We start from the raw sequence: 25,090 nt of genomic DNA on the forward strand, positions 1-25,090 counted from the left end.
TGGGCAAATAAAGTACACAACATGATCCACAACCCGTTCTCAATATGTACATCTGCAGCCTGGAGAAATACAACCTCTAAACCGTTCATGATAAAAAATACTTCATTTCGCACAGCTTTGTTGTCGGTGCTGCATTTTTATCCAGTGCCAATAAATGTAATTCATCATGTCATTGTAATGTAATAATACTCTTTGGCTGACACACAAACGTGACCTCGGGTTAAAACGGCTCGCCCTGAGTCGGTAAACAGACGCTAAAGTAAGCATTTGGCATCAGTGTTTCTCTTGGACATGCAGGCAGTGTCAGTGCTTGTAGAACCACCTTTAAAAAGATAAATCATTTTCTGTACATTTTGTCTGTATCTCACATCTACAGTCCAAATGGGTTTCAAACATTGTATTGTCTGATCTGGTACTGAAGCCCATCGTGAAGACTGACAGCCGTTTGCAGTGTTTGTATGTGCAGAAAGATTGACTGTTTTAATCATTTATGATTTATGAGTAGCAATTCTGCTTTTAAAGAATTTGTTAAATAATGTCCAGCCTGTTCTAGGGAGACCATCAACTGACTGAACTGATGTACTTTAACCTGTTTACTCGAAGCTTGGCATTAATCCATTTAAGAAAAGCAATCCAAAAATCACACTGTACATTTCTGCAATGGGATTTGAAAACACTGACAGACCTTAACCTAATAAATTATTTGCATTCCATCATATTTATAATAATGTATATTTGTGATTATTAAATAAATAAGCCTTGGTCAATGACTCTTTCTTTGTTGCACCATGTTGTGTTTCCATAGTATACTTATATTGTGTTACTCGGCTTTCCTTTCACGCCCACGTTGACGTGCTGTTCGTTGTACGCCTTTCTTATGTTGTCAAGCTGATCCTCATCTATATATTCGTAATCGTGCACATCAGTGTCGTCATCTTCGTTTTTTCCGATGGATATGTCGTCCAGACTTCGGCCCTTGGCGAGAGCTGAGAGGGAATCAAACAAACACAAAGTTTGGTTGAGGACACAAGGACACACAAGCCTTAAAACACAGCGGGTTAAAGGTGAAGTGTGTTAAAATACCTAAATATGTAGAGCTAATTATAAAAGAAGCAACTGTAGGTTTGTTTGTCAGCCGTGTGACTCAATGGCAGATAGAGCAAGTGTTCAGGAAACCTGATTGAGAATAGTCATTATGTTACACACTTCACATTTAACACATGCTGATGAACACTAAAGAGGAAGTTGCTGAATGTTCCTACCTTTCTGAAGGATCGGTTTTGGAAATGTGTCTGGACTACTGGGAATCTTTTTGTCATTTCCATTTTTTGAGTCACTGCATTGAATGAAGTCGTCTTGTTTAAAAGGTTCAACGCGGAGACTCTGTTACAGGGATGACAGGACATTAGGAAATTACATGATGTAAATAATAAGTGAATATAAATGTTGTAATACAGTATTTTTAACTGCTTTGGCATTAGTTTCACAAGTAATCAGTTTTCCAACACTCCTAGTACAAATCATTGACAAACAGATCATCAAACAGCAGATTTTGAATGGATGATCTTTGTGGTAAGAGTTTTGAAAATATTAACAATCCTATTGCATAAATATATAAAACTTTAGTTAGGATTCAATTCTCACAATGAACTAGTTGTTTAGGTAACACTTTATAATAACGTTCAGTTATAAGTCATTTGTGACTTATTAGTTAATGATTAACAAATAATTTACAAAACATGAATATAAATTTATAAATGATTTATAAGTTATATACTAATACTTTATTAATGTTTTATTCATTCAATTACAAGTCATTTATAAATTATTTGTTAACTATGAACAAATCATTTACAAAACATGGCTATACATTCATAAATGATTAATAAGTGATATGTTAACATTTTATGAATGTTTTATTAATTCAGTTATGAGACATTTATAAGTTATTAGTTAATGATGAACAAATCATTTACAAAACATTACAATATACGTTCATAAATCATTAATACATGTTATGCTAACAATTTAAAAATTTGTTGTAAGTTATCTTAATTAAATAAATCAAACAGATCATTAGTAGTAGTTTATAAGTTATTAGTTAAGACATTATCACAATAATTGAAGTATTTATGACAAAACCGTTTTAGTATCATTATCTCAATAAACAATTGTTAATCATGAAAAAATGTTGAACAAACCATTAGTAAATGATCAGAATATGATTTATTGATGAAGTTGTAAGCTGGTCTGTGTTCAAAAGCACAAACATTCAGGTATGCTAAAGCACAACTTTTAAGAAGAGTAATTTATTTGTTTTGAAATGGATAAACATTTATAAATGCCTTACAGTCAGGTGATTCCAGTGGGTTATATTAAATCCTTTCACTCATCAGCACAGGCTTGTGTTCTGTGTGGAGTGTTTGGGGTCTAGTGATGAAGTCATCCTCTGATCCAGATTTACCTTCCACTGAAGCTCACATCAGGTGCACAGAGTTAAACACTCCATGTGTCAGAGAAGACAGCTGTCTATACCCTCACCAGTCAGCACTTACACTGCAGTACACACTACAAAGTGTTCAACACCTGTTATAGATGATGTGTAAATGCATGAATAAATCATTTGCAAAGCTTTCTGCATACCCTATTCTAAAGTGTAAACTATTCATCACTTATAAATGTCTTACATATCATTTGCAGATCTTCTTTATAAATTATGAATTATGCAGATCTATTCTTTATTAATAACTAAAATCTGTAAATTTACCATTTATTTGCCATATGCAAAGTATACCTTTCAGTTACAGGATCTAAAAATCTATACGAATCCCAATACTTAAATTATATATTTTTATATAAATTATAATATTTTTATGCAAATATATTTTACTATTATATAGATATCTTTGAGCCCCTAACTCACCTCTTATATCTAAACATGACCACATTTAGCCACTTCACAAAAATAAAAACGCAATATTGATATATTTACAGTGACTGTTATCTTAGTTGATATACTGTTGTATAAAAAGAATAATTTTAAGCTCCCTACTCCACCCTATAACCTTAACCATAACCATTTTGACAATAGCCTATACGTAGTATAACAGGCAGATAAATGTACGTTAGTCACAATCATTTATTTAAAACATTACAAAAAACAGTAACGTTATACAAATCAGACAAAACTACGTATGTGCTACATTACCAGCGAAATGACAGCAAATCATAAATTTGTGTGAGTTACAGAATGAAATTAAAGTGTTTAATCGCTGCAAACATTCCTCTGATCTGCATTTCCATCCTTTTAACCGTCGCGCTGAATAACACAGCAACTGAAATTCGCATGTCGCAAACACTCTATGGTAGTCGCAAATCACATGTGACAGCCGGTGACAGCCAATAAGGAGCAAGGTTTGACGTCACTGCCGCAAACTGTGTCGTATTGTGAGAAGCGCCAATTTTGAAAGTTATGAAACGGCGGATTGATACGATTAATGTATAATGGTTATATTACTTTATAAGAATCTTTTCCTTACACAATTGCATCGTCTGACTTCTGAAGACTTGAAAAAAAATGCACGAAATAATGGACTACGTTTATTATCGGTTTATGGTGCGTTTTCATGTTATGGTGAGGAGCTGTTCCATTAAAAACAAAATAAAAATTAAATGATTAAGTGTTGGTTAAACGGTGGCAGAGTGACCGTGTTTTTTTTTTTGGTTTTTTTTAATAATGTAAAGTTTAGGCTTGGGTAAAGTGATGGAATGAGATGGATCATGTAACAGGAAGGTCTACAAATGATATGTAAGACATTTATAAGTGATGAATAGTTTACACTTTAGAATAGGGTATGCAGAAAGCTTTGCAAATGATTTATTCATGCATTTACACATCATCTATAACAGGTGTTGAACACTTTGTAGTGTGTAGTGCAGTGTAAGTGCTGACTAGTGAGGGTATAGACAGCTGTCTTCTCTGACACATATGGAGTGTTTAACTCTGTGCACCTGATGTGAGCTTCAGTGGAAGGTAAATCTGGATCAGAGGATGACTTCATCACTAGACCCCAAACACTCCACACAGAACACAAGCCTGTGCTGATGAGAGAAAGGATTTAATATAACCCACTGGAATCACCTGACTGTAAGGCATTAATAAATGTTCATCCACTTCAAAACAAATAAATTACTCTTCTTAAAAGTTGTGCTTTAGCATACCTGAATGTTTGTGCTTTTGAACACAGACCAGCTAACAACTTTATCAATAAATCATATTCTGATCATTTACTAATGATTTGTTCAACATTTGTTCATGATTAACAATTGTTTATTGAGATAATGATACTAAAACAATTGTCATAAATACTTCAATTATTGTGATAAATAATGTCTTAACTAATAACTTATAAACTATCTACTAATGATTTGTTTGATTTATTTAACAAGATTTGTAAATTGTTAGCATAACATGTATTAATGATTTATGAACGTATATTGTAATGTTTTGTAAATGATTTGTTCATCATTAACTAATAACTTATAAATGTCTCATAACTGAATTAATAAAACATTCATAAAATGTTAACATATCACTTATTAATCATTTATGAATGTATAGCCATGCTTTGTAAATGATTTGTTCATAGTTAACAAATAATTTATAAATGACTTGTAATTGAATGAATAAAACATTAATAAAGTATTAGTATATAACTTATAAATCATTTATAAATGTATATTCATGTTTTGTAAATGATTTGTTAATCATTAATTAACGTCACAAATGACTTATAACTGAACGTTATTATAAAGTGTTACCGTTGTTTATTATCATGCATATTACTAGGATATTGGCTGTTTATTAGTATTTATAGAGCACATATTAATCTCTTATTCTGCATGATCATATTCTACATCCTTTAACCCTACATTTAACAACTACCTTACTAACTGTAATAAACGCTAATTAGGAGTTTATTGAGGCAAAAGTTGATAGTTAGTTAAAAGTGAGAACTGGACCCTAATCTAAAGTGTGACCATATACGCAACGTAAGCATCACAGCAGTATATAAAATATGAAAGTGCATTATTATGTTATTAATACGTGTATAATTATAGTTCAGGCTTAAAATGCAGCACTCAGTTTTATACAGTTTGTAACAAATAGTCCCTGCCACGTCTTTCTGTCCCTTTTTTCGGTCTCCTCCACTTACACTTTCATATTTTCACCCTTATAGAAGTTGTAACAGAGACAAAATGTGAAAAATCCAATAATTAATGTCAGAATATTTTCAGACACCTCTTTACATATATAAAACACCCAAGCTGAATATGCACACAGATGTGCCGTTTAAATGCACATTTCATTAGTTTATATGCAGAGCAATAAATAACCTGAATGTTTGCAGGGAAATTACTGTCAGAGAAGCCCTTTCTCCAGTGAGCAGTGATAATATAGAAGATATCACTTATAAAACCATACAGGAAGTACCTGTAGAGAGTAAAGCGCCTCCTGGTGGACTATTTCCCCAAGACAATAGAAATAAGAATTGAGCTGTTCAGCCATCATGTCTTTATTAAAATTATTTTCAATAATCACTTTTAGTATAATGAAATGTTCTATCTACAGACCCAAAGACAGTGTGTTTGTGTTCTTATGTGTTTTGTATCAGCTTGTTTATTTAGATAATATGCAAACATTTTGATGATGAACTCCAGCTTGAGTGAGATGAAGAGTGTTTCTGGAATGTCTTGGCCTTTTTTACGAGTAATTCTCTGGATATTTTTTACTATGTGTGTAATAATGGCAATACATTTAATAAATCAAGTGTGACATCTTATTTTTCATAATAAATCAAGTGTGACGTCTTATTTTTCATAAACCTGGTTTTATCTTGCCAAATCAATACCTTCGTAAATTAACATCATATACTGTATAACGGTCATGTTTTCATTTTTAGTCTTTATGTTTATAGTTTTGCTTTTTAACACAAAAGCTGAGACCCATACCACATGATGATATTAGTATTATTGGCTTGCTTAGTTGGGGACACTTGACATTTGATATTCAATAGTATTCTTGACATTTATTCAACAGTGCTTTGATCTGCCTGCATTGACACTATTATTTAAGAGCTGCTGTGCAGCCAAATAATTTACCATTTATCAATGTAAAGTTGCTTTGACACAATCTGCATTGTAAAAAGCGCTATATAAATAAAGGTGACTTGACTTATTAAATACTCTGTGATGTAGGTTTACTTCATCATTGTGAATGTCTTAAGCAATTAATGTGATGATAGTGATAATTAGGATGGACTTTATTATTATATTATTATTCATCATCCAATATCTATGTGTTGTGCATTGGCTGATTTTTTCAAATTATAAAATATCTGCCAGTGTAGTATAAGACAAAACACACATTCTACATACAATTTAAAAGTCATTTTTGCAGTGTAGCGCATTACCCGCACACTGTAAACCCGAATAAGTTGGCAAAACTCAAAAAAATTGAGGTAATCAGTTACATCATTTTTTTTTCATACATTGTAACTGCTCTTAACTTAAAATTTTTGAGTAAGTTAATTCATACATTTAACTTATCATGTAATCTCAATTCAAATATTTCTAGAAGTGGAAATTTAGCTAGCTATAGCTAATTTAGCAAATGCTATTAACATAATGTTTTGATACCATTACTGTAGTACAGCATAGAAAAAAAAAAAAAGAGTACAGCAATATATAAAACATTTAACACCACAAAAAATTAAACACTGCTAAATCTCCCAATTAACATTAATCTTGCACAAAAAAACTTTAATTTAATTTTAGAATTTACTCTCCCTTTCGAGTGGGAAATAGCCCAGTTTCAGGTAAATTTGTCTAAATTAAAAGAAACAAGTTCATAGAACTCAAAACAACGAAACAATTCAGATTAAAATGTGTCAGTTTTGTGAACTCAAAAGAAAAAGAAAGTTCTAAATACTCATAAAAGTTCAAGTTGATTGAACTAATTTGTTTAATCTGAGTTTGCCCTACTCAAACCAATGAATTATTTTAAGAATAGGGTGTAACATGGGTAAATTTAACATGTATTTTCTTCAAAGCATGTTAATGCTTTTACAAGAGTTCTATGAATGGAACTACTGCATTAAGCCTCGTCTGAGTCTAATCTAGCCTGAAGTTTGATTATCGGCGTAAGAAACACATGCCACCCATATTTTTCATTTGGCTTCTTGCTTCTAAAGGCTTTAAACAAAACTCTGAATATTCTTTCCAACATGTGAAGCCACAGACTTTGACAAATCCAAGAACTACTTTCAAATCCAGTGACTAGTTCATCATAAACACACGTTTGTTCCCTAGCAGACTGATGAAACCCGTCGTTGCAGAAAGCCATCAGATTGGATTGGGTGTTTTCAGTCAGCTCGTGCAGAGTTTGTATGCAGTCTGCATCAGATGATCTGTGATGGTTTGTGCGTGTGCCGTCTTAAGGTGCGGTCACATTTACAGTGAAATACCAGGCGAAAGAAAGCGAGACAGGATGTGCAGTGAATAATAAAAAAGAATAATGACAGCATCCAAAGCTATTCTACCGGCTAACAAGTGAATCGTCTTTTTTATGGATCATTTTATAATGATCCTCGTTCAGTTTTGCTTTGTTGCTAAATTACAAATATTTTTCCTCACAGAGCTCACTGCCAAGAGGTAGACAGCAACATAGTGTGGCCCAGATCCGGCTCACTTCTGGTACATGTGGATAACATGCGGACCAGATGTGGGCCGGATCTGGGCCAACACTATGTGGCTGTCAGGGATTGGTTGCTGCAGCAATTTTTGGTGCAATGGTTCACCAAACTTGAACCTCACATGAAAATTGCACAGGGAACCATCAAGTCGATTCCAGGCGTGGCATGGATCTTAAGGCTGCGATTTGAACATGAAGCCCAAAACACTAAAAGCAATAAAATACGTAGTTTACCTTTGGAGAGCAGCTGGAGTTGTCACTGTTTGCGCTCTCAGATCTGGATGAGAGCATCTTGGGGGGTCGCGGTGGAGGTTGTTTGGGTTTTTTCGGAGGCCGTGGAGGGGGTGTAACAGTAGCGACAGCGTACCTCCTCAGGGTGTAGTAACAGTCCTCTGAGATCTCCTCTATGGCTGACTTTACACTATATTTGGGATTTTCGCCAGCCCAGTGTTGTTTTATGCTAAGGATCAAGTCTGTACGGTTTACTGGCACCTCCCTGAACTCTGAGAGCTCATCGTTTGAAACGAGGAGGCAAGGGTCCGAGATCTCCTCCTCAATGCGCAGACCAGGCACTCCAGCCAAAACGTCCACCTTCAAAGAGAGGTCGCGCACAGACACTTTGACGTTGAAGGGCAGCGGGAACCATCGGCATATTTCCGCAATGGTATATTGGCGCTTGTCCTTGACGAGCTCCATGAATCCCCCCTCCAGACACATGGGGAGGCACACAGGCTCCTTCACCTCGACCCCGTGGCTTTTCTCGGTGACTTTCAGACACTCAAATGCATCAGTTGCCTTCTCGATGCCATTGCATGAAACCGCACAGCTTTTGCCTTTTGTCACTATAAACTCATCTCCAGCCTGAACAGAAGCAAGCCCGCTGTACACCGACTCGAACTCTCTGGTGGCGACCACGCGTATCTGTTCGGTCTCGCTGCGCGCCCGCTCCAGGTCGTAGGCGGTGGGGAACTGCCGTGGCCGGCGCTTGAAGCGTCCGTTATAGGACTCCGGAATAAGAAAGTGTCTCGTTGATTCACGGCACGTTTCCGAGGCCAGGATTCGCTTGGCATAAAAAGCATGATGAATGATCACCTGATTGGAATTGAAAAGGGACTCCAGCTCCAGCGAAAGCTTGAAATGCCTTTCATTTGACAGCTTGGCCACCACAGGAAAGAACTCCGGAGGCCTCTTAAAAACATCCGAAAGAGAGAGAGGCTGTACAAAGGAGTCGCAATCAAACTGTTCTGTCACATCCACCACCTCCACATCCAAATTTGACGGGATGAGCAGAACTTTCTCGCTGACTGTGGGAAGAAAGAGTCCAAGTTTAAAGGAGCGTGGAACAGAACACACACACACACACACACACACACAACAAACAATAGGCTTTATTCATGAGACATGAGCAGAATGGGTTTTTTGTGTAAGCCAACTACCTAAAAGCTTACATATGTTAATTGAACTGAATATGATGATTTATGTACAAATGAATTTTTTAATCTATTTGTAAACATTTTTTTTTTACAAAGAAACTCTTTCTACTCGTGTTTCAGAATGATTTTCCCAGCAAATCATTTTTGATTCATCTTCCATAATCAAACAGCAAAATCACTGAACCCCAACACTAAACCTATTAATCTCTAAGGGTGTGTTCACACTCGTAGTTCGGTTCTCTTGGTTCTTTTGGTCCGGACCAAAACAGAAAAAGATACATTTAGACCGTCATTTTTAAAAACAAACCTACAGTCCCCCCCCCTCAAAAAACAGCCATTTTGCGACGGGACTTTCCGAGAATCCAAAACAATGTTGTTGCTGGACTAAATGTGCTCGTTGTATATGTGAACATATGATGGTATTTTTATCAGCTGAAACTCACAGAGAGTTTTTAAAATGTGTAAAGGAGTCAAAACATGCTAAATAAGCATACTATATCTGATTTTATGTACATGTGTGAACTCGTGAACTGTTTTTGGTTTTAGATGTCCTTGGTCCGTGTTGTATTCATATTTCAGTCGAACCGCACCAGAGTTTATTTGGAAGTGGATCGAGACGTATCTTTCCACTTGTTCGGATGGCAGCATTCACACTTATTCAAATGAACCGCACTAACAGAGCAATCGCACCAGAGCTTGTTTTAAAGGGTTAGTTCACCCAAAAATGATAATAATGTCATTTATTACTCTCCCTCATGTCGTTCCACACCCGTAAGACCTTCATTCATCTTCAGAACACAAATTAAGATATTTTTGATGAAATCCGATGGCTCAGTGAGGCCTGCATAGCCAGCAATGACATTTCCTCTCTCAAGATCCATTAATGTACTAAAAACATATTTAAATCAGTTCATGTGAGTACAGTGGTTCAATACTAACATTATAAAGCCACGAGAATATTTTTGGTGCACCAAAAAAACAAAATAACGACTTATTAGTGATGGCCGATTTCAAAACACTGCTTCAGGAAGCTTCGGAGCGTTATGAATCTTTTGTGTCGAATCATCACATGTCAAACTGCTGAAATCACGTGACTTTGGCGCTCCGAATCATGATTCGACACAAAAGATTCATAACGCTCCGAAGCTTCCTGAAGCAGTGTTTTGAAATCAGCCATCACTATATAAGTCGTTATTTTGGTTTTTTGGTGCACCAAAAATATTCTCGTGGCTTTATAATATTAATAATGAACCACTGTACTCATATGAACTGATTTAAATATGTTTTTAGTACATTAATGGATTTCATCAAAAATATCTTAATTTGTGTTTCAAAGATGAACGAAGGTCTTACGGGTGTGGAACGACATGAGGCGAGTAATTAATGAATCAATTTTCATTTTGGGGTGAACTAACCCTTTAATCCAACCAAACCATCCGAGTGTGAACACGCATGTCCTGGGCCAACATATTTTATTGTTCCTGGAAAAACATTCCTGTCCGAATGTTTAATCCTAAACATATCCCTACCCCTAAACCTCACCCTACACATAACTTCTCCCTAAAATCAGAGGGAAATAACCCTGTGAATAACTCTGATGTAGAAGCATAACCCTGGTTGTAAGCCTAAACTGGACAAAACCTGTAAACTTGTCCCTCAAATCTGGGGTGCGTTCCCAAAATCATCGCGAGTTCTGTTGTTACTTACACAGTTCAATGATCTGGTGTTTCCGGAAACCACAGTTCAAACGACATTCGCACACTTGTGTGGTTGGAACGAACAGCATTAGAGCTGTGGTTAGAAGCATTTCTTGTTTTATGACATGTTTGTGGACTTAAATTGTTATCTTGTACATTTGTACATTAAGTACAACGTATATATTTTATTTCAAATATATAATATGTCATTTACATACTTTAGTTTGTCAAGAGATTTTAAAGCACCGTTTCGAAGAGTGCGCATGTGCGTACGTGCTCTTTTACGTAAGAACGAGACTATAATTGAGTATTAGTCCTCATAATTTATAGCAAAAAAATCTATCATTAATTCAATCTCAAACGGATTCATTTAAAGAAGTTATTTAGCAGCGAGAACGGGAAACACAGCCCTGATTGTAATGTTGTTCCAGGATCAACAAAGATGTTGAACATGTTGCACTTGGTGAAATCAGGTTCTGCTGTGAACAGATTCTAAATGTCCTTTAAACAATATAAATCAGACATTATATTATATATTAGTGTTTTTCATTTTAAGCATAAAGCTCATTCAATTTTGTTGGAATTCTCTGAATATGAAACTAATGTCATACTCACGGCTTGAAACAGCCTTTAGTTCATACACAGGGGTCAGTGTCAGCTCTCCAGATACATTCTCCAACAAACTGGAAAACAAGAAGTCCTTCTTGGCCGGAGCTTTGACCTCGGTTACAGTCCTCTTTCTGCCTTTGGAGATTTTCCACTCCGCGATCTCTTTCAGGGAGTAGAACTGGTCGTCCGCGCACTCTGTGAAGTGGCCCTGCTGGGAGAAGCTCAGGCTGAAGCAGAAGCGCGGCTCTCTGTGGAGCAGCTCGCACTGCACACGGCCAGCGTTGAGCTCGTGGGTGACGGCGGTGATCCTGAAGCTGTCTCGCTCCCGTATGACGCCCTGCGGCAGCTGAATCTCCTGACCGCTGAGGAACACGGGCTGGCCCAGCCGATGGGAGCCGATCTTCAGCGAGGCCGCTATCTCTTCTATGCTTCGGTACGGCTGGCTGTCAGACACCAGTTTGAACAAACCTGTCACACAGAGTACAGAGCCAAAGTTCAGCCATTATAAGACTAAAATTGGTGACAGCATAGAGAATGTGGAGTAGCTGTTTATTGTACACTTATTTTCGGCTTTAACAGAATTTAATCTTTCCCCATTCAAAGATTGCATGACTGAAACAGCCGCCCGTTTCAAAGATGGCCGCCAAGTCAAATGACTCTCACAAAAGGGACTTCATCTCTAACCCAGTCAAGTGAAGACGGAGGTTTTCGTCCTCTTATCCAGCCCAGCACTTCAACAACACAGTGTGATGAGCAGCTGACCTTCACAGACCGTGTTTGCATTTTATATCATCAGTAGGATCAAACCTCTGCAAATAACTGATAACGCAGCAGCGTTTGGCCTTTAATGAGCCTAAGAAGACAGCATGTGTTCCCGCTGATCACACCTGGTTCACAAAGCTGTTGTTTGTGTAGAGAACACCATCACACTTCCTCTGACTTCTACACCAGATCTACACACTGTCCAGAAGTGAGCGACACTCATCACCGAAAAACATTCATTGTTCTTCGCTGGAGGAATGATCTTCTCAGTGCATTAAGAACAGATACGGGATGGTTGTAACATGAAGAAAGTTGTATTACTGTCAGTTCAACCACTTAGAAATAGTCTACAGGGGTAAAATCACGATCATTCATGAGCACGACCTGCCGGAGGTGACAGGAGGTGTTGCGTACAAACTAAAAAGATGCAGGAAATTGAGGCAGGAAAATTATAATTTCACCAGCTTCTCTAATTTAGTTGTATTATTCAGTTGTGACAAATTTACTCAAAACATTCATCAAAATGTAAAAAACAGACAAATAGATTATCATGGCCGAGCAGACGGGGAGATTTGCGACACGACTTCCTCCATTTACATCAATTGGACCTACAAAGACTGAACAAAATGGAAAGCCGAGATCTGACACGACTGTGAAAGTAACACACACACGCAGTTTTATTTGTTAGGTGTTAGTCTGTTTTTATGTATTTGCATTTGATGCATGCCTGTTTTTGGTGTTTTAGCATGAAATATTTTTGAAATAGTTCATTTTAAAAAAACAAACAATGAAATTGTGTTGAGAATTGAGAATCATCATCAGAACTGAGAGTCTTTTTGAAGTTATTCTTAAACAAAATAAAAGCATGTACAAATTTTCAACTGATGACACAGGGATAAATGAAAGGTTTATACAGACTCTTAATATATTAATAAAAACTAAGCAAAACTGCAGCTGAATTTGACAGATTTTCAGTGTAAAGCAGCTGAGTTCAGTTCTCTTCTGCCGCTTTAAACAAACACCAACAATAACCAGATCACTTGCAAATCAAAGATACAAATAATTTGTTTTGGAAAGTTGCTTTCCAAATTGAAAAAGGTGGCATGACAATAAAATTGAACTTTCAACAGATTTTAAAATATCTGTATATAAAAAGAAAGAAGAAAAGCTGGCATGATGAGATGGGGGTTTAGTTTAAGAGTACTCTGGTGTCTCGGTACCTGGATACTCCACTGGGATGTCGATCTCAGTGCTGTTGGAGCTCTGCGCCGTGAATCTGGTGATGGCGAAGTCAATGACTTTCAGCAGATCTCCAGTCGCAAGAGAGCACTCTCTTCCAAACATCTCATACACGCAACCTGAAAAACACATTAAAATACATCCAAACCTTTCAGTGTTCCAGGACATTTGAATGCAGAAAAACTATTTCTACACAAAACTGGAGTGAAGTGCCATTTTGAGCAGTTAAAAATGCTGAAATGATGTATACAGTTAATGACATCATGAACATTGGGCATATTATAGAGCTAGAAAAAGATCAGACAGAAGTTGGTTTCCGCTCTTGATATCGTGTGGTTTGAAAATAAACTTACTTTGTTTCTTCAACTTCTTAATTTCAGTTGTAGTCATATTTCTTGCTAGTTTGAATTACTGCTCAATCATTTAAAATGATAGATTTATGGCATTTGTGCAAAATCATGACGTTTTACAGTTGATTAAAAAATTATATATATACATATATATATATATATATATATATACACACACACACATATTATACACTGTATATATATATATATACAGTATTACAGGCCACCATCAGATGTTGTTTTAGCAATATTATAATAACCATATATAATTATTTCTCAGTTATAATTATATATATATAACCATATATAATTATTAACCAGAAAATACAGTAAAATTGTTTGCAGTATTAAAAAACAAAAGTAAGTTTTTATATGCTAAAGTATGACCTCCCTGACACTCGAGCAATAGCAGGAACCGGCTCTGAAACATTAATGGAACATCAAGAAAACTTTCAAAATATCATGAGAAGTTGCTCAGAGTTTCTTCTTTGAGAAATGGAAGTCCAGAAGGCATGTGACAGCAGGTCACACTAAATACTGACTTTTGCTTAAAGAAACAATTTTGTGTACATATTTCCTGTATTTTCTGTTTGTATCATAATAAAGAGACTGAAAAATAAATATGGATGTCATTAAAACATTGCTAAAACAACAAATCTGGTGGTGCCCTAACACTTTTGCACAGTACTGCATATATATATATCTATACAGACACTTTCAAGAAGTGTTATGCAGTGCCAAAGCTGTAAAAGCGTGCTCGTCCTCAAAGCCAAATTGCGTAACAGGATTTCATTGTCTATTTTGTCTTTTATAAAAGAAAGTATTTGTTTAAAAAAGCAGCAAACATCAATTATTAAAAGACAATTTTCAACATTTCAACAGTTTAGTTTGTTTCTCGGTGGAAAAGCATCACCTAGGCCAATAAGTGAGAAGGATCTAGATATTACGACATACAAAATGCATAATTACAGCTATTATTCGACAGATGAATTCAGAGCAGATATTGTCCGTCTTACGCTTACCTTGATAATAAAATCCTGACTGGATCTGAAGCACTCGGGGGAAAGTCTTAGGATCCACAAACTGTGTGAATTCATGCAGTGTCGTAGCCATCTTCTGCTGCGTTCACGAGGAGATGCTTCTAGAGCACTGGACGGGCTGAGAGCCGAGGCTTCGTCCATAAAACCTCCAGTGAGCGGGAGAACGGCGGCTGGACGCTGGAGGAGATCCTGATGCCCTTTGGCCCTCCAGATGCCCCTGAGCTCAGAGGTGCAGACTGAGAGCGAGGCTGTGAGGCATCCTGCGCAGCGGAGGAGGACAGGAAGCCACCTTCAGCTCGAAGACCACAACTCAACGCATTGTTAAGCAAAGCTGCACCGGGTATTCTGCAAAAATACTATGACATACACAAATCCCACATCCTCTGCCTGACTTCATGACATCAGGGCCAAAGCTAAGCCGAAACAAACAGGGATCCAAATCAACCAAACTACTGTCCATCCAACACCACTGTAAAATTATACAAAAATAATTTACTACACTGTAAAAAAAACATCCTGAAGTTTTTACAGAAGAAAAAAAAACTGGCAGATGTGGTTGCCTGAAAAACTTAAAAATACAGCAAACATACACCTGTAGATGTTACCATTTAAAACTGTAATTTACAAAAACAAAAACTGATTTTAAACTAGTAAATCCAACAGCCCTTTTCTACTGAATTAGCAAAGCCACGCTGTACTTTAACATTTACTTACAACCACCATAAGAGAAAGACACGATGAATGAAAGATCATCACAAGATCAAGCCGAGGGAAACACTGAAGATGAACACACGAAAATAACGCAACAGAAGACAGAAAACCCTAATGTGCATGTCCGAAAAGAAGAAACATAATTACTAAAATGAAAACCCATCAAATGTAAAGCGTCACACAGGGAAGTTTATGTTTTTTTCTCTGTAAATTACAACAGGTTGTTTGGTACATTTAACAATATTTTACTGTTAAATGACATGAAATATAAGGTTAGATCTATTGTATATTTACAGTCTTAACCAGTTACTGTAGCATTTTACAGTCTATTATTTTATTATAGCAATAAAATCTCCACATTAATTTCAACAAACCACGTTTTAAATGTTTCAGTTTCAAATCAGACGAAACACGTTCTTTCACATATCTTTTTTTATTCAAAGTATTTGTACTATTTGACATTGTATTACAGCCATGAAGCCAACAACTACAGACAAAAAATACATAACTTATCATTTCACATGATGATTTTTTTTGTTGTTGTTGTTTTGTTTTCTATAAAATGTCTGATCAGCATCAATACTGGCTGCAACTTTCTTCTTAAATTGGCTTTGATCCTAAATACACTAGAGTCTAATACTGTATATATTTTAATGCATACACTTCATTGTTTGTTTGTTTTTTAATTTCCAGCACAATACAAATGTGAAAACATCAGAAAAAATAGAGCTCTTCTCTTTTCTCTCTCGGAGATCTCCTCAGAAAAAAAAAAAAAAAATCACAATCGTTACGTAAAACAAATCACTATAATAACACGTAAAAGATTTCAAATAAAAAGGAAAAATACACTTTTCAAATACAACCAAAAATAACACTACTCAAATCCGTCTCATACAAAGAGTGTTTGCAGTGAAAATCCAGGCTAAACAGGGAATGATAATGATTGTTTTGAGCTTTCAAAAATGTAAGTAAACAATAAATACAAACAATGTGCTTCATCCCTATAGACATATTTACACGAGTCTTTGGCTTATGGTCATCATCTGCTACCAAAAACGAAAAGAAGAAACATAATAAGCCAGCCATAAGAGCGCAGAGCAGCTCTCACGCTCCCGATCAGAGTTTCCCTTTCAACACGGCGTCCATCTACACGAGTACAGCTATACATGTCATGAACAGGAACAGCGACAGACACACGTCTTCAGCATGCAACAGCTCGGCCTTAGTGTTTCAAATGGCTGTAAAAAAAAAAACTATATATAAAAAAACAAAAATACATGAACTCGACCGGGTGGCCGGCACTTGAATCCCATGAAAGTGGACACGGATGCACAGACATTTACACGGCAGTCACAGCCCGTTTGATCGACAGGTAAAGAAGCCGAGCGTGTGCGGTCTGAGACGAGTCTTCATTACGACGTCTCGATGTACTCCAGCGCCAGGTCGTAGCAGAAGCGGTACTGCTCCTGCAAAGCACAAAGGAAACCGTGAGCTTTACTGTCACATGACAGAACAAAGTCCAGATTGTGGCAAAAACTATGAGCCCCACAGAAACGCTGGCTCTCGTATGAACATCACTGTATAAATTGACAGAGGATGTGGTGAGATGTTTGAGACCACAAGAGCTTATCATGAAGCCCTGAAAAACATCTGATGGAGCGACTCTCTCTCTGTCAGTCCTGTTTACTGTTTATTAACCAACACAAAAACATCAATTTGGAAATACAGTCAATACAAAATGAGAATAAAATAGATAAGAATATGGTAACACTTTACAATAAGGTTTCATTGGTAAACATTAGTTAACCAACAATACGTCTACAGCATCTTAGTTAATGTTAATTTGCATGCATTATTAAAATCAAAAGCTGTATTTGTTAACATTAGTTAATGCACTGTGAACTAACATGAACGGCTGTAACTAACATTAACAAAGATTAATAAATACTGGAACACATGTATTGCACATTGTCAGTTCATGTTAGTTAATTAATTAATTAATGTTGACAAATGAACCTTATTGTAAAGAGAGATTTCTTTCTCTGCTTTTAAAAAAAATTAAAACTTGAGACATGTGCTCTTATATAAAAATGACTCACATTGAATTAGATTGTTATTCAATATTACATGTTCATGTACATTTTTATTTGTATTTACTGTGTGAAATTTCAGTGCTGATATCTGTTAAACAGTATTTGTTATTACACATTGCAAAGAATATTGGGTCACACTTCAGTTTTATGGTCCAATTCTCACTATTAACTATGATTTTTGCCTCAATAAACTCTTAATTACTGCTTATTAATAGTTAGAAAGCTGGTTGTTAAGTTTAGGATTAAGGGATGCAGAATAAGGCATTAATATGTGCTTTATAAGTACCAATAAACAGCCAAATATGATGCATGATAATAAACTAGTTCACAGGGTTGGGAAGGTTACTTTTATAATGTATTTCACTACAGATTACAAAATACATGCTTTAAAAAGTAATCTGTAACGTATTTCGTTACATTACTCAAGTTTAGTAACTTAATCTAAATACTTTGGAATACTTTAAAATACTTCACACAAAGGACCATATTAACTACAACCTGTAAATAAAAATGACCTCTACCCACCAGGATTTGGTTTTCCACTAAAGTCTATTTTTAACATCAGTTACAAAATATATATCTGCAGTTTATTAGACATAACCTATGTGTTGGTAAAGAATTTCAATATCTTTATTAAACAAATTAAGAAAATATTTGTTTCTTTTAACATCACATCCGTATATATTTACTATTGATATATCATTCCTAAATTATATGTGTAAAGATGTGCATCAGAGGGATAACAAAATATTAAATAACAACAATGAAATATTGTTAATAATATAGGTTGTTTTATAGGTGTATAGAGTTGAATGACACAGTGGTTTTATTAAAGTTTGTTTGTAACATTTAGAATGTTTATAAAGAAAATGAAATGAAATGATCTACCCAATAATCTCGAGAGAAGGCCGATATTCAAAGCTGACTCACCTACGGTTTCTCAACAGTTTTTGCATCTCTCCTCCACCACATTTTACAGGTTTGGGAAAAAATATGATCATTTTGTGTGAACTATCCCTGATATAAATATGTTTATACTAATATTTAACCTTAGTGCACTGATAGCTGCATTAATATTAACCATATAAACAACAAACAGCGGGAATTTTTTTTTGATTTTTTAAATAATGCTTTATTTATTTTTTTAAATTATTATTAGTGATGCACCTATTTTGATTTTTCATGGCCAAAAAGTAAAGCCGAAGCAAACTGGCCAATATTACAAGCAAACACTGGATTTTTATCACAATCCCAACAAAGATGTTATGAACGTGAGCATGATCAGTTGTTTTTCATTTAAAATATTGTATAATTTCAGGATTAACAGAAAAAACAGCCTGGTCTGACTTTAGCTTTGTGAAATTATGCTACATAAGACACCTGCACAAAACACAATCAGCAGACGGACTGAACGAAATGTAAATTCACTCTCTGACAGTAGGTGGCGCTTATGGAAGAGCAGTGATATAGCATTTCCATGGTTACCACTATATACACACAGCAGCGCTGCGCTGGAGATAAGAGGAAAAGCCATCAAAACTTGTTTGAAGACCGTTCCCTTCAGAGATACATTCATATCAACCCCAATTTAATATTTATATTGTTCTTCCTATATTTCGCGAACAGTGAGCTTGTGCATGGGGCAGTATTTTCAATGTGGCGCATCTGTTCTCCTTTTTGTGTCCGTGTTCAGCGTGTGCCTGTGTTAACGTCCTGTTGATAGACTTAGTAAATATTTCCTGAAATTTTGGGAAATTATTACAAAGCAGTTTGTTTGCAAGCCCAGAATAAAGATAGACTAAAATAAAACTAAAAAACCTTTGGATTTATGACCAGTGGACTAACGTTAGGTAACGTAACGTCGTTATATGTATTTCGTTACTCCCCAGCCCTGCTAGTTCATAGTGAGAATTGGACCCCAAACTAAAGCGTTACTGAATATTTTTACCTAATCAGTCATTTTTATTGTTTCCAGTAAAAATATCTCAGAATAAACTGACTTGAGGAGCAAACTTGTGTTTTCAGAGGATGTGCCTTAAATTCAGTTCATTTTCCACAATATTTTGTTACAAGTCTGCATAAATCTAGAAAAAATCATTTGTCAGCGGTAGATATTTTTCACAATGCTTCTCAAGCTTCTCATCTTGTTTAAAGGATGCTGGGATATTCTCACTGGACAGAAGACAAAAATACAACAAGGTTACACTTTATTTAAAGGTGATGCTAGAATACTTACACTAGAGAGCTATCAGTGAACGACATGTACTTACTCCAGAGTTAAGTCCAGGGTTTGGGTTAGTTGCTTGTACACTCAAAATGCTGGGTTAAAAACAACCCAAGTTGGGTTGAAAATGGACAAACCCAGCGATTGGGTTAAATGTTTGCCCAACCTGCTGGGTAGTTTTATTTAAACCAACTATTGTTTATAAATTGCTATATGGCTAGCTTAAAATGAACCCAAAATAGTTGGGAAATTAAAAACCAGATGTAATTAGAGGCAACAATAATAGACAAAAGGTGAATGTTTATTAATAAGCTTTAATATTTTATTAATATAAATTTAATAGTTTAATAATTTATTAATATAAATGTATTAATAAGCAATTTAATAAATGTCTATTGTTTAATAATTATTCATTGAACATTAATAAATGTTCATTTCCCAACATACTTTGGGTTAATTTTAATTAAGCAATACAGTAATTTTTAAACAATAGTTGAGTTCAATAAAACTACACAGCAGGTTGGGCAAACATTTAACCCAACCGCTGGGTTAAAACAACCCAATTGCTGGGTTTGTCCATTTTCAACCCAACTTGGATTGTTTTTAGAGTGTAATTACACACAGTTTACTGTTATTACTGGAGTAAGTACACGTGTCACACCTTCAAATAAAGTGAACACCGGTTTCCTCTGTCTGATGACACTGAGGTCAGGGTCAGGGTCAGTGTGGATGTCAGTGTGCTGGACGAGAGCTGCCGTTCATACCGGACTGTCCACCATGTTGGGCTTGCTGTTCCTCAGACTCTTCACAGCATGAAAGACGTCAACAACGTTCTGCCGCTTGATCATTTCACACACGATACTGATGGCACAGAACATCCCACTGCGGCCGCCTCCGTTCCTGCAGACACACAAATGTCAGTGAGAAACGGCTGTTTTTCCCCATACTGCACCACTGTCCAGACGATCGTCACATGATGCTGTGATCGCAGGGTCAGTTCTCACGGAGAAACACGCTCAAGAGAAACCAGTTCCTTGTGAACAAGAAGTGTGCTTGAGTGTGATCCTGTAGTGTACTTCAGATCTTGACAGAAATTGTACTTGCAGATAATAATATATTAATGAAATAAATTCCACTTAAAGAGACACACTTTCATGACCGATCTTTTAAAAAGTGCACTCTTGTAATAATGCCAAATTAGATTTAATTTAAATTAATTGTGTTTTAAATAATTTTATGTCCTGCTTTAAAGAAGTGCACTTATTTAGCACATGTGAAGTACTTGATATTATTTGAACTCTAGTGTGCTATTTGATATTATATTTAAAGTTCATATATAATAAATGTACTAAATTGCACCATTACAAATATATAAAAGTTTCCAAAGAAATGACATTAAAGTATATTTTAGTTAACAAAAGTGTTTGTCAGTACATTTGACAATAATAAAGTTCAGCTAATTGCATTTAATATAAATTAAAACTATAATACATTTTCATTTAATTTCAATTAACATGCAAGAAAACATCAAGTGTCCAGAAACATTTAACATTTACTCACACATATTATATATTTTATTTATATGTTAAGTGCTCTTTTAAAATGTACGCTAAAGAATTTAAGTCGTTATTATTAACATTTTTCTTCTGTCAAGCTTCTTTGAAACAGTGAAAGTGCTTCAGAAATAAACGTGTCATGGTGTGCTCTTCATGTGATGTTTATTGTGGGTAAATCTGATATCAGCGTGAGAGAGACAGTTCATTCACAGACTGACAGGAAATACTGACGAGATATTAGTGGAAATTATGACTTGCGGTCTAACTTTCTGTCTGCAGGTACTGATCATTTCAGAGGAACTAGATATTAGCTTAACTGTGTCGAAGCGTTTCGAGGATCTGATGACTGACAGACGGTCACTGCACATCTGTACTCACAGGCAGTGTATGATCGTCCGTCCGTCGCCCTCCTCACACTCCTCCTGCCATTTGTCCACCTGGAGGATCAGTTTGAGGAACGAGCGCTTGGAGGCGGGGACTTCCCTATGCCCCGCCCATCCCAGGTACTGGAACTGACGGACCATCAGGTAACCTTCCTGAGGCTTAGGACACACACACACACACACACGTCAATATAATGATGCACTTGCGACTAAGACAGATGTACGGCTCTGCGCTTCGTTCCTTAAGTTAAGTTTCAGAGATGTGTGGGAAACTCACTCTGGTCAGGTTGCATATCCTGAAAAGACGACTGATGACGTCACAGTCCATGGAGCAGGATATACAGTCCACCTGTACAGGGCCGTATCTCAGCATTCCCTCCTCCGGCCAGTACTGAGGACATCCCTGTACACACACATTAACTCTCAGCAAACACACACAGTAGTCTCTGTCCACTACAGTAACCTGTTATGCCCTTTCTCAAAGTCTTGATGTAGTTTTTGTGCTCTACTAGAATGAATGTTGATTATTTTCCTCATATTCTCCATTGTTGCAGCTCCTCTCTTCCCAGTCTGTCAGTAACGCTCTGTTTAGTTCCTGTCTCTATGAAGCCCCGCCTTCTGAAGAGCACAATGTGCTCTGATTGGTCGGCTGGAGCAGTGTGTTGTGATTGGTGTTTGGGAAATGTCCCGCCCCTTACCATAACCGCCAGTTTCAACGCACTACTAACTAACTCGACCAGGCCCCGCCCCTTTATTCTGCGCATGAATTATTTAAATGTGAAGATGGAGGCGTTTCAGAAACACTGACACTGATATAGAGAAGAACTGGAACTTTGCAGAGCTTTTTCATGCTCAAACAGCAACATTACACACAAAAGAGATGAAATGATGTAAAAAACCAAAATAAAAACCATAATACGCCCTCTTTAACATTGCAACATCCAAAATATGATGCACTTCAGCTTGAATCTCACCTGAGCCAGATCGATCTCGTTCAGCATGACGATGGAGGTGCATCCATAATCATACACCAGCCTCCAGAAGTCCTTGACGGTGTTGGGCAGGGGATGCTGGGTCACGATGAACGCGGCCGGCTGTCTGTAGCTCTGCGTGACACAGAACACAATGTACTTCCTGCCAACACTCGCTGTGTGACACTTACACACACAACCAAGACAAAGATGGAAGTGTTTTCAGGATGGCCGACGTGTGAATGTGTATGATCATGCAAGGACCACAGTGAGCGTTCGGACATGAGAGAATGTGTGTGTGTGTGTGTGTGTCTTTGTCATCAGTGTGATAAATGTACATCTCTGAAAGTGATTAAATGCATTCATTTTTCTTGCATGCTGTAGCAAACCCAATATAGAGAGGTTGAATGGAAAGTGCTGACATACCACTGAAGCCACGAAACAAATCCAGTCTAACAGAGGCAGAGCTGAATCAGAAATTACCTGGTATTCTTCTGACGGCTTGGTTAAAAAAAGTCCAAGAGTTTGTGAAGCGTACGAGGAAGCGATTTAAAATTACCCTCTAAAATCACAACTTTTTGAGTTCAAACTAGCCGATTCTGGGTGTTAGACCACCATCTCCCAGGGTCAAAGGTCATCGGCTGTGAAGACGTCACAGAATGAACATGTCGCTCTCGGATATACGGAACATCGTGCACACTGAAAGAGTGCCCTACGTTAGACGGACACGATTATTTATGCAAACAGCCGTGACCCATGAACCTCTAGGAGATGAGCACACAGTCTAAATACTGAACAAATGCATTCTCAGATTAGAAACTCGCCCTCATGTCATTCCAGACCTGACTTTCGTTCTTCTGTGGAAGACAAACAGAGATTCTGAAGAATCTGTAGGCAGCATTTAATGAATTCATGCAGCGACTCTCAAAACACACGATCAGCAGTATCTCGAGTCTCATTTGTGCTCAAGTTCAAATCAAACATGTTTGCTTGAGGTGGAAAGTGTGGTGTGGACTACTTTTGTTTTATGGAGTAAACACTGTGCTAAACATCTCCACTTGTGTTCCACAGAAAGACAGAAAACATCCAGGTTTGAAATGTCACGAGGGTGAGAAATGATGACAGAATCTGAGTCAACTTCTCCTTTAATAAATGACAAGATTAAAGCAAGAGGTCCACAGTGACACTTACCTCGCCCTTTCCAATAAGGTTACCAAAATAGTTTGGACTTTATGTATTTTAAAAACCCAAATGAAGGAAATTTCAATTTAGGACCACATACAGCCATCAAGAAGAATTCATTAATTATGATACAAAAAAGAAGCTAATTGGAAGCTTTATTAATTCAAGACAGATAATCGTATAATAGAGCAACTGGAATGGGTTTAAAGTGGCTCACGCTAACATCTGTCCCACTCCAAGGACTCGCCACCTGGATTTGTCTCTAGCCTTCTGTAGCTCCGTTCCAAAATCCAGTGAGGGATTACGCTGTCTACAGCTGCGATCCAAAACTCACAAACGACTGATCCGCAACGACACGCTCGATAGAGTTCAATGATAATCCAACAGCGCAGTGCTTTAATTAGCATTAAGAATCCACAGCATGAATACTGGAGTAAATAATTCAATTTAATTACGCTGGACTGTCATCAATGCGTTTTTAAGTTCTTAAAGTAATGCATGTACAGTGGCAAGAAAAAGTATGTGAATCACTTGCAGAATCTGTGAAAATGTTTTAATAAAATAAGAGAGATCATATAAAATGCATGTTATTTTTTGTTTAGTACTGTCCTGAGTAAGATATTTACATAAAAGATGTTTACATATAATCCACAAGACAAAACAATAGCTGAATTTATTAAAATAAGTATGTGAAGCATTGATTCTCAATACTGTGTGTGGTCACCTGATGATCCACGACTGTTTGTGTGTTTTGTGATGGTTGTTCATGAGTCTCTTGTTTGTCCTGAGCAGTTAAACTGAGCTCTGTTCTTCAGAAAAATCCTCCAGATCCTGCAGATTCTTCAGTTTTCCAGCATCTTCTGCATATTTGAACCCTTTCCAGCAGTGACTGAATGATTTTGAGATTCATCTTTTCACACTGAGGACAACTGAGGGACTCAAACTCAACTATTAAAAAAGGTTCAAACATTCACTGATGCTCCAGAAGGAAACACGATGCATTGAGAGTCGGGGGGTGAACACTTTTGCAATTTGAATATCAAGGTAAATTGTATTTAATTTTTCTGCCGGGAAACATGAAAGTATC

General features: G+C 36.5%; 2 protein-coding genes across 19 annotated transcripts in view; both read right to left on the minus strand.

Moving 5' to 3' along the window:
* Positions 1-129: 129 nt before the first annotated feature.
* Positions 130-15,513, minus strand: themis (thymocyte selection associated). The gene is made up of 6 exons (XM_048208187.1): positions 14,866-15,513; positions 13,475-13,612; positions 11,499-11,960; positions 7,988-9,057; positions 1,263-1,383; positions 130-986 (listed from the first exon to the last, which is right to left on the minus strand). The coding sequence occupies exons 1-6, from the start codon at positions 14,954-14,956 to the stop codon at positions 811-813; spliced, it is 2,058 nt and encodes a 685-aa protein (XP_048064144.1). The 5' UTR covers positions 14,957-15,513; the 3' UTR covers positions 130-810.
* A 498-nt stretch (positions 15,514-16,011) lies between these two features.
* The window catches only part of ptprk (protein tyrosine phosphatase receptor type K), a 188,701-nt gene continuing 179,622 nt past the window's right edge, over positions 16,012-25,090 (minus strand). For 10 of the 18 annotated variants that reach the window (XM_048208186.1, XM_048208185.1, XM_048208181.1 and 7 more), the window contains 5 exons: positions 22,825-22,956; positions 22,128-22,253; positions 21,846-22,009; positions 20,676-20,811; positions 16,012-17,060 (listed from right to left, as the gene is read on the minus strand). In XM_048208186.1, the coding sequence (XP_048064143.1) occupies positions 17,007-17,060; positions 20,676-20,811; positions 21,846-22,009; positions 22,128-22,253; positions 22,825-22,956 (612 nt within the window). In that variant the 3' untranslated portion in view covers positions 16,012-17,006. Of the gene's footprint in view, positions 17,061-20,675; positions 20,812-21,845; positions 22,010-22,127; positions 22,254-22,824; positions 22,957-23,304; positions 23,323-25,090 lie in introns of all 18 variants that reach the window. The other 8 variants (XM_048208172.1, XM_048208173.1, XM_048208174.1 and 5 more) reach the window with 1 other exon arrangement.

Source organism: Megalobrama amblycephala, linkage group LG11 (genome assembly GCF_018812025.1).
Source record: "Megalobrama amblycephala isolate DHTTF-2021 linkage group LG11, ASM1881202v1, whole genome shotgun sequence".
In the NCBI taxonomy this organism is placed as follows: Eukaryota; Metazoa; Chordata; class Actinopteri; order Cypriniformes; family Xenocyprididae; genus Megalobrama; species Megalobrama amblycephala.